This window comes from Puntigrus tetrazona, chromosome 6 (assembly GCF_018831695.1).
Source record: "Puntigrus tetrazona isolate hp1 chromosome 6, ASM1883169v1, whole genome shotgun sequence".
Lineage (NCBI taxonomy): Eukaryota > Metazoa > Chordata > Actinopteri > Cypriniformes > Cyprinidae > Puntigrus > Puntigrus tetrazona.
The window spans coordinates 25660618-25671437 of record NC_056704.1 but is presented as its reverse complement, the minus strand read 5'-3'; the positions used below and the strand labels follow the sequence as shown (position 1 = coordinate 25671437).

At 33.6% G+C, this 10820-nt stretch overlaps 1 protein-coding gene across 2 annotated transcripts in view; it reads right to left on the bottom strand.

Moving 5' to 3' along the window:
• Positions 1-229: 229 nt before the first annotated feature.
• The window catches only part of esyt1b (extended synaptotagmin-like protein 1b), a 27266-nt gene continuing 16675 nt past the window's right edge, over positions 230-10820 (bottom strand). Inside the window, exons 28-52 of one of the 2 annotated variants that reach the window (XM_043241674.1) lie at positions 10742-10820; positions 10577-10659; positions 9408-9456; positions 9220-9309; positions 8951-9046; positions 8791-8862; positions 8618-8704; positions 7340-7486; positions 7061-7227; positions 6837-6969; positions 6063-6163; positions 5878-5986; positions 5567-5743; positions 5294-5376; positions 4927-4975; positions 4748-4837; positions 4566-4661; positions 3923-3994; positions 3730-3816; positions 3252-3398; positions 3020-3159; positions 2782-2913; positions 1866-1974; positions 1547-1596; positions 230-1408 (exon numbers count right to left, since the gene is read on the bottom strand). The exon at positions 10742-10820 is cut by the window's right edge and continues 98 nt beyond it. In XM_043241674.1, the coding sequence (XP_043097609.1) occupies positions 1381-1408; positions 1547-1596; positions 1866-1974; positions 2782-2913; positions 3020-3159; positions 3252-3398; positions 3730-3816; positions 3923-3994; positions 4566-4661; positions 4748-4837; positions 4927-4975; positions 5294-5376; positions 5567-5743; positions 5878-5986; positions 6063-6163; positions 6837-6969; positions 7061-7227; positions 7340-7486; positions 8618-8704; positions 8791-8862; positions 8951-9046; positions 9220-9309; positions 9408-9456; positions 10577-10659; positions 10742-10820 (2473 nt within the window). In that variant the 3' untranslated portion in view covers positions 230-1380. The remainder of the gene's footprint in view (positions 1409-1546; positions 1597-1865; positions 1975-2781; positions 2914-3019; positions 3160-3251; positions 3399-3729; positions 3817-3922; positions 3995-4565; positions 4662-4747; positions 4838-4926; positions 4976-5293; positions 5377-5566; positions 5744-5877; positions 5987-6062; positions 6164-6836; positions 6970-7060; positions 7228-7339; positions 7487-8617; positions 8705-8790; positions 8863-8950; positions 9047-9219; positions 9310-9407; positions 9457-10576; positions 10660-10741) is intronic. The other variant, XM_043241675.1, reaches the window with a different exon arrangement.

Below are 10820 nucleotides of genomic sequence, written 5' to 3'. Positions count from 1 at the left end.
AGTTTGAGGAACGTGATTTTGTAAAATTTCATTTACGTTTAATCAGAAATGCAGTAAAATGTTTATTTTATGATTGTTTGAAGAAAATACATGTCAAAATAACAGCATTTGCTTTAAATAGAAATATTTTGTAACATTATAAATCGTTTGATCAATTTAATTTGTCTTTGCTGAATAAAAGTATTCATTTAAAAATTCCTGACCCCAAACCTTTGAATGGTAGTTATAGATTAAGTATATGATAAACAAAAAAAAAAAAAAAAAGCATTTGCTTTTGGTCCAGCTCTTGTACAGGGTTCCCACTCTTTTAACTCATGAATTTCCATGACTTTCGTTTCTTTTGTAACTCGGGTACCAGTCCTTGGAATTGATTTAAACCAGCATACGTGAAGTGAGCCTCCAAACAGACAAAAATAGATCCGAATGCAGCTCCGTGCGTTTGATTCAACGCTTATGACTCACGAAACTCGATGTCCAAGCGCAACCAGAATTTTATGCTCACGTTAGAAATGTCCAGGACTTTGATATTTTATTATATTCCATGATTTTATGCAGGCCTGGAAATCGTTTCAATTTAAACTCCCTGTTATTACAAGATTTTCACAAGTATGGGAACCCTATATATAGACCCCCGTAAACAGTAACGACTATAACTGCAAATAAAAATGACCACAAGATAACTCCTTGTAAGGCTTAAAACTGAACACAACACGTATGCAACAAGCGAGCATTAAAGGCGAAAATAGTTTCTACATTTTTGGCGTCACAGTGGACTACAGAAGGCGCAAGCCACGAGGAAACAGCAGCTATTTATCCAAATGCAACATTATGATTGTAACAGCACATAATATATCATAAATAGTTTTTAGGTGATGACGTGTGGACTGTCTAAACACCACTTTATGTTTTTGTCAATTATAATCCTTCATAAATTTGTACATTTAGACCATTTAGTATTGTATCCTTTCATTTTCAATAAAGAGAGATATTTCGTTGCTTTAAAAAAATGTGAAACCCATTTTAAAACATCCTTTTCTTGCTGGATTTAAACAAATGCAACGTCCTGCAACCTGCGCAGGAAGACAAGACTCGTTCATCTGATACTCATTTATACAGATATCACCAATATCAGTTCTGATGTAATACTTGATTCGTCGATGCAGTAATATGTTTAAATCGCTAAGCTCAATCATATCGTAATCCGTTCGCTCAAAAATCATCGGTTGATAAACAAGGAAAGAAACATGTGCGTTTTTGAAGGTATTGAAATAAAGTTGTAAGGGAAGCACTGGCAGCGATGCACGACATTAGAGATACCCTGAAGAACTTCAGGAAACGGTTTTAAAGTTGGCTGTGAAGTGCTCAGGTCAAGAACACGGCCTAGTTCTGCTCTTCTTTCAGATCAAACCTGACAGAGAAGGATCCAAAAACAAGAATTCTGTCTTCGTAAAAGTTAAACAGATATCACAACAACAACGAAAACTGTGCATAATAATTCGGTTGGAAAGTGTTGCTCAGAGAAGATATTAAAAGTAGAAAAACTCACCATTCTGTGACTCCAGAGACCAAGTCAACATGTCCCAGGTCTATCTGCACCTGCAAGAATAAATCAACGATAATCATCTTTTTAAAATTACAGTTACATGTGATTACTAAATTAAATATTAGTCGTGTAAATTATTGTAAACGTTATATATACAAATTCTAAAATAACATAAAATACAAACATACACGCTAAAATATTTAACAAATGTAATGCGAAAATAGTAACTCCTAATTCTCTGAAAACAAGTCTCATCTTGTATATATTGTACTTGTATATTTCGGTGTTAGGAAGTCTAGATATTTGAAACTCTTCAGCTGACCTGGCCGATCACGTCTTTGTCTCGATTCATGAAGGACGAGGACGCGTTTTTCACACAGACGCTGAGCTCTCGTCTCCGAGCGTCCTCCACGCTCATATCAAACTCAAACCTGCAGAACAACATTACAGATTACGACACACTCCCTGGGTCAAGGTCTGATAAAACTCTTCTAAAACTGCAAACACATTACAGAACATAAAGTCAAAAGACCGACTTACGCAACGCAATTTTTCAGTATTAATTAAACGGTGGTTCCCAAAAGCATTAGAACACTAGTATAGATTTAAGTCAGTTATGTTTATCTTTTGCTGTAACGTGTCAATATCATTTAGAAACATTTATTTTGCCATTAATCGTGATAATCCATTTTGTTCTGACGGCGATCTGATCATCATCCAGTCTGACTAAACAAACTTAAATCAAGAAGAATTGAGTCAACGTCTCAAGAAACCTACCTGAGAAGCTCCCAGAAAAACTCAAGTGCACAGAAAGCAAAAGCTGCTTTAAACCCAAATGATACTCACACCAAATGTTGATTTAATGAATAGAAGTTAACTGATGTTTATAACAATATTTTCGACAGCGTTCTCATTTTACAGCATTTTGTGTCAGAAGCTTTTAACAGGGGGGTTTCTTAAAGCACAATTAAACACAATTAATGGCAAAATGAACGTTTGTAAACGTAAAGTGATATTTCCTACTGACACACTACAGCAAAAGATAGAAATAACTGACTTAAAATACTTAAAATAACTATTTTGTCCACCGCTGTATGTTACAAAGTAACTATATTGACACACCAACGTGTTTAGAATGTGCTCCAAAGCAAAAGTAAGCTACAGTACATGGCTCACTTAAATCTCTCTTATTCTTGAGCAACACACACACACACACACACACACACGCGTCTCCAAACCTTTCATTGAACTCAGGGTTCAGATTTTTCTTCTTCACAGTCGTCTTTCTTTTCGTGGCCTTGCTTTTATCTGGCAGCAGAATGAGGGAGACGTAGGTGTCTAAACTGTCCTTAGATGATGTAACCAGACCCCTGAAAACACACAAACACAGAACGTCCTCACTTCACCTCCAACTTCACTTACATAGACCACTTCTAAACTTAAAACGACTCGAAAGGGTTTATCGTCGCCCCGGACCTGCATGCGTGGATGACCACGGTCAGCTTCTTCTGGAAGGAAAGGGAGATTTGGATCTGACCCGTGGTGGCCGTCTGCTTGTTACTCAACACAGGACCTGAACCCATAGCCACTAAAGCAGCCATTTTTGAATCCAAGATCTGGATAAAAGAGAAAATGTTGATTGTTTTTACAGCGCTGGGATACCGTTTCTTGGCTGAGTGACTAAAACAACCATCAAAATGAGTCTAACCTTCAGTTGCGCCTTGAGCAGGATCTGGCTCTTTGGCAAAGCTCCATCCAGACCGAACCATTGGTCCAACAGTAGATCTGGTTTTGAAAGCAGCTCTCTGATTGGTAGAACCAAAGAACCCATGGGTTGGTCCCAGGCACTTGAGAGCTGCTCAGAATGGCAATAAATCAAATCAGAGTGAAATAATCATAAATCTAAAATCAGAAACCCCTCTAATTTAAACACAAATACTGATGCGTTCTCAGAGTCGACACAAAGGCAGAAATATAACTTTTCAGTTTTTGTTTCGGGGCAACTACGGTCACGCTGAGCAAGTTAGTTTAGGTTTGTTGATGTACTTAACGTGAAGGACACTAAGGTGTAAAGTTTAAATATATATTACCTTATATCACAGTTTCTAAATATTAGCGATTATCATTTAATGCATGCAGCCTTCACAAAACGCTGTTGACTGCATTTCAGATTAAAACGGCCTCACCTTAATGACAAGGATGTCCTTTTTGGGGTCGTGAACCAGAAAGTCAAAGGCTTCATTCCAGTGAGGAGAAGATGAGCGATCGCACACCTTTAAATGTGAGAGCACACAAAAAGAAATTTAAATATATTACAATATTACAAATAAACTCTGTACCATTTAACTTTTTATAGGATTGTATGAGTGCTATTGGTGCCTTGGTTTTATAAGTCGTTCCTCCAAGTATAAGTTCAGCGGCAGCTTTAGGTTCCTTTCCACTTTTCTTCAACTAGAAATATAACAAACATAAAATAAATGGCAGGTTATTAAAATGATTTCACTATTTTTCCAATCATTAAAGTATATATATATATATATATATATATATATATATATATATATATATACATCTCATTGATAAAGATCCTTTTCAGTCAGTGAAATATTTAATAATGTAGAATAATTATGAATATAGCGATATACATAATACACATATATAAATACATGTATAACATAATATTTTCTTTTTTTAAAGCTTTTTAAAGTACTTATAAATATATATATATATATATATATATATATATATATATATATATATATATATATATATATATAGTGCTATTTTTATATAATGCTATTTTTTTCTAAATAAAATGAAAAACATTTATATATATATATATATATATATATTATATATATATATATATATATATATATATATTATTCATTTTATTTTATTTTTATTTTAAATATTTAAACAATATGGAAATACATTTTTAAATATTCTACTTTATTTAGTATTAACCAGAAACTGTCTTTCTGAAAATGATAGTAAACTGAAAGTGTGTAGAAGAACTTACAGGCAGATCATGAGCTCTTTCTAAGTAAATAAACAACAGAGCTGCTGACGGCACAGACTTGTTCTGGTAGGTCTGAGAGCTTTGCATCTGCATTACCTAGAGAAAAAAAAGACCTTTTTTAGCATTAAGCCAATTTTACATATACACATAACAAACAGCAGACTCCTTCGTGAAAAACTGACTTGATCTAATCTGTCCCGCTGTGTTGAAGTGGGAAGCCATTCAAGGACCAAATGGACTCGACCGTGTTTTATATCATTCAGAGTGAACCACTGGAAAAGAAAAGGCAGCAGGGACGGGTTTATGTGCCGATGATTGTGTTATTATCTTACAAACCAGAGCCAAATACGCTGATACTCACTTCATCATTGTACTTGGAACTGATGATATGTCCAAGTTTGAGCTTGAACCTGAACACACATGAAGGCAAAGCAAAACCTCATTTATTTCAAGAATATAGCATCTGAAATAAAACGTTTTTTTGTTCAGTTAACTTCATAAAGATTTATCTGGGGCATATTTCACCCCAAAATCATCAATCAATATGTGTTTTACCACTTTAATCAGCATAAGTTGAAATCAAATACTAAGATGATATATATAAAATAGATGGGAAAAGTTGAGTTGTCTAGACTTGTTGAAAAGACTAGTTGTCCTCCAAAATTATGCAATAATGCAAAAACTCTTTCTGTGCTTTATTTAGTAGAAAATGCTGCAAATGTACTAACCTTCCAAGGAAATCATCCGATTCAAAATCCTTATCATAGACCTCGAACTTCACGTCTAGATTGTTATCAGGAGTCAGAAGCATCTAGTAAATAAAAGCGGGAAACGTTACTATTAATCTCTTTTAAAGTAATGATTTTTCATTTTTAATTAAATCGTTATTTTACAGATGCAGATTTTAAAAGAAATGAGCATAAATAAACATAAATCATAGCCATTACAGACATTTCTGCGACGCCTTAATTTGTCCAAACTACATTTCCCAGAATTCCCACCTCATACATCTCGTTCCAGGTGGGGTTGAGGTTCTCCTTGATCACATGACTCTTAAAGGTTGTGTCTCCGATATGGATCTTGACATACGGGTCGCTCTTGCCCTTCACCATCCCTCCCATCAGGTTGTCCTTCGCGACCAGATCCTGAGCTTCCAAGAGATGGATACGCAGCACCCCCTACAGGACAGGCATTGACCAATCACAACATCAGAAGAATACTGAAGTCATCCTGCCAAGTGGGACATGTTCAAACATGTTCTAAAACGGTATGGTGATCCAGGAAGCTAAAAGTAAAAAAAAAAACTACTTACTTTGTTGCCAAAGCTGGGGTCATGGCTGGTCTTTTGGGGTCGTAGTTCTGTAGAACTACTTACTTTTGACTCCTCTGCAGGAGCACTGGGAGAAACCGACTTGTGAGACCTGTGTAACATTAACAAATCAGTCAATACTTTGTTAATTAATGCTAAATCAGGGATACATTCGATCTTTAACTCACTGCTCTTCTGGTTTTTGCTCTTCGTGGGCTGATCCAAATGTTTTGATTGGTTCCATGTATCCACCCTCATTAGTAGTGGAGTCAGGGACTTTGCTGAGATCCTGTAAATGATAAGAAATAATGAGGGTTATTATAGTGATTAAAGTTGAACTATAACTAAAACAATGAAATAGGCAATAAGAATCCATTCTATTAAAATAAAATAAAATAATCTGAAATAAAATAAAACATAAAAAACTTGTTTCCAGTAGTTGTCAAAACAAATTTTCTTTTCATGTGCTAAAATAACTAAAACAGGAATAAAAATGAATAAAAACTATGCAGATGAAACAAAGAACAAAAGCAATGAAAAAATAAACTATAAAACTACTAAAAAAACAAAAGTTTAAATAAACAATAGAACATTTTTAAATAATTAAAATTAGTCATTAAAAAACTATAACAGTGTCTCACATAATTAACACAGTTAAAACATAAATAAAATATTATCCCAGGAGGGAGATTAGGTAAGAATGTTTATTAATGTGTTACGATAATGTTTTTTGCGCCATTTTTAATCATTTAATTAAAAAAAAGTGCAATGTAATACATAATGGGTCTAAAATAAACACTGTAATTAAATAAAAATGAATGGATAAAATAAAATAATTTTAAAAATTCAAATTAAAATAATGACATTATGATTAAAATCATTATTGATCTTAATTAAAATAAATTATATATATATATATAAATAAAGTGAATTGTGCTTCATATAAACACACACACACTAACCTCAGTGGCAGGCTGTGTTTTGGGTAGAGATGGCGTGTGATGGTCATCTATATCCTGGGCATCTGTTTGTTTCTGAGGTTCTTGAGGCAGTGACATAGGTCGTGGTAAAGTAGAGGCTGCAAGTTGACTGACCCTGTTCATCACAATCAAGCAGTCTGGTTCAGTTCTCAAAATAAAACAATATGACTTTTAAGAAATCAGTAACCACAACAAAACACTCGAACCCTTTTGTTGGCAGCGTTTTCTTCTCAGACTCTTTACTGACTGCAGCTTGTGAGTGTTCAACAGTGACTGGAGCTTTTTCTTTGTGCTGCTCAACCGCTGGACGCTCTTCTTCAACAACAGCCTTTTTACGACGAAGGACACTTGTATCCAAACTTGAGTCCAAAATCTGATTTTGAGCGAGTGCAATTTAGACATTTACTTTGATGTTTACAATGTTATTTTAATTACAAATAGTAAGTAATCCTATTACAGTTTAGAAATAAGAATCATTGTTTGACCTTAAGTTGTGCCCTCAGCAGAATCTGACTGTCAGGACCTGCTCCATCCACACTCAGCCATTGGTCCATCAGCAGATCCGGTTTTGAAAGCAGCTCTCTGATTGGTAGAACCACTGATCCTAAGGGCTGCTCAAAGGCACTTGAAAGCTACGAGGAACAAAGATAAAATACATTATGAATGTTTATTATGACATATGTAAGGGTTTTTGATGCATAATGTGTCCATGGATTATATCAAAGTTATAACTGATATTAATGTGTATGGTAGAAGTGTACATTTTAGGTCCAGTAACTAGTTGTCAAACGATTAATCGCATCCAAAATAAAAGTTTTTCTCTATATATTATGTGTGTATATACAGTATAAATACAAACACAAGCATGTATTAAATATACATATATAATATATAAAATATAATATACAATATAATAATATAAATATATAATTTATACATGCAAATATTTTCAAACTATATACTGTATGTGTATATTTATATACATAATAAATAAGTACAATACACACACACACACACACACACACACACACACACACACACATATATATATATATATATATATATATATATATATATATATATAATGAAAGTAAAACTTTAATTTTGGATGCAATTAAAAGCAATTAATAGTTTGACAGCACTAATGTGAAATATTTATGAATAATACAACAAATTAGATAATACATTAAAAATACAAATATTTAATATAGTTTCTCATTATGTGGTATACAAATTATATTTAGAATAATAATAATACATTTATTTTAGTAGTAGTGGTAGTAGTAGTATTGTTATATATTATTACTTTCATTTTCTTTTTCAAATTCAAATTTTAAATTTCAAAGTTTATTTGTCACATACACATACATACATGGTACGACATGCATTTTTATAAATGTATAAACTTTTTATCATCATTACTATCATTATTTATTTTTGGTAGCAGAGGTGGTATTGTTATATATTGTTTTACATTTAAATTCATGTAATTTAAGCAAGTTATATATTTGTAATAAATTAATAAATAAAAAAGTATATTACGACAAATTTTGGCCGTATAATGATGATAATTAAACAAAATAATACTAATAATGAGAGAATAAAGTACTATTTTATACATATTATAAATAATCAATGTAAAGTAATACTAAAAGGCATCGAGCATAATAATTATAAAAGGATCATTAAAATGCTATTTACAGTGATTTTAGATTAATTATATCACGTCGACTACCTAATTATCTAAACTCCATCTATCTTACCTTTATAATAAGAATCTCGTCTGTAGGGTTGTGGACCAGGAAGTGGAAAGCTTCACTCCACTCAGGAGACATAGAGCGCTCACACACCTAAATAATACCGGCAAAGAAGATGCTTTTATTAAGTGTCAGAAACTGATATTAATTAATTCCTTACAAAAGGCACAAATTCCCACCTTGGTTTTATGGGTAATGTCCCCTAACACCAGCTCCGCAGCAGGTTTAGGCTCCTTCCCGCTCTTCTTCAGCTGCACACAAGACAGTATTACAGTATTACAACTCCATCCGATATAACATAACTGTGTTTGTGTGGGGTAATGCTTATAAGAGACGCACCGGCAGGTCGTGAGCTCTCTCCAACAGAACGAAGAACAGAGCTGCTGACGGCACAGATTTGTTCAGGTACGAATGCTCTGACTGTAACCCCAGAGCCTGACGTGAAGAAAACAAGAAGACGACGTTATTATTGCGTTATTATTTAGTTTTAAAATCACGAATCTAAAAAACCATCCCGATCTTACATGCAAAACGAGTCATTAAATTTGTCATAGATAACGATATCAAATGCATAACGTAACATAGCATAGCATGTCAGGTTTGAGGACCTTTTGTAGTCGGTCATGTCGTGCGACTGCGGGAAGCCACTCCAGGATCATGTGAACCCGGCCGCGCTTGACGTCATTCAGAGAAAACCACTGACACAGAGAAAGAAAACACAATGAAATCTGTTAACGACGACAAACTAAAAATTCATTAAGAGAGCGAGAAACGATATTAGAGACGAATCACTAACCTCGTCAGTCAGCTGAGAGCCAATGATCTCCTGCAAGCTGATCTTCACCCTGCGGACAAGAAAACACGCATTACAACACAGAATTACATTTCCATTTTTTTACGTTCATTTTAGTTTGCATTTCCATGACTCGTGACTGTTCTATATTTTATATTACATATATAAATATATATTTATATTAATATATTTATATTCATATGCATGCCTTTGTATTTATATATAAATATACACAGTACACACACACATATATAGGCAAAATGTACAATTTATTAAGGCAACATTCCTAATTTATGTTTAAGCTTCTCAACTAATGTTTATCATTTATTTAAGCTTTATTTATTTTGTAGTTAGCAACAGCGTTGGGGTAACGCACTACAAATATTGAGAGTTATGTAATAAGATTACTTGTTTTAAATAACTGGTACAGTAACGCAATTATTATAAATTTGCATTATAACGCAAAAAATAGTCTTTACTTTCAAACTAGTACTTTGTTTATCTAATCCCATTTCAACCAATGTCTTTGCTGCTGACCTTGATCCAGTTCAACCGTACTAATAAGCAAAAAGGACCTTAGATAAACTAACAAGGTAACACTTTAGTATAAGGTTACACCAATAAATTGCTTATTAGCGTGCATATTAGCCATTTATTAGTGCTGATGAAGCACATATTAGTGCCTTATTCTACATGACCTTATTCTGCATCCCTAACCTAATACCTAAACTAAACAACTAACCTACTAACTAACAATAAGCAGCAAATTAAGACTTTACTGAGGGAAAAGTGGTAGTTAATAGTGAACAAGTGTTACCTATACTAAAGCTGACATTTGCGCTTCTTTGTTTTCTAATTGCTGAATTGCTGTATTTTACTGTAGAGATGTGAAATAATTTTTCCTTCAGCCTGAGGTTTATTCATTGCACCTTTTGGTGTGAAAGTGCTTTTATATTTGCTATAAATAGAACTTCTTATATTAAAAACAAACAATCAAGCCCTGCTCATATTTAAAACGTAACGCAAAAGTAACATAACGCATTACTTTCCATAAAAAGAAACAAGGTCAAGTAATTAGTAACTTTTTTAGGGAGTAACGCAATATTGTAATGCGTTACTTTTAAAAGTAACTTTCCCCAACACTGGTTAGCAATAAAAACACTGCCACATACCTTCCTAAAAAGTCATCTTTGTCCACATCCTTGTCAAAAACCTCCACAAGTACATCAGAGGTCGACCTGGAGGGCAGAACCACCTGCAAAAAAAAAGCAATAGTTACATGACATTATTTTTAAACCATTTTAACGACAGCTAAACCTCTGAGGACCTGAACCCACCTCATACATCTCGTTCCAGGTGGGGTTGAGGTTCTCCTTGATCACATGACTCTTGAAGATTTTGTCTCCAATATGGATC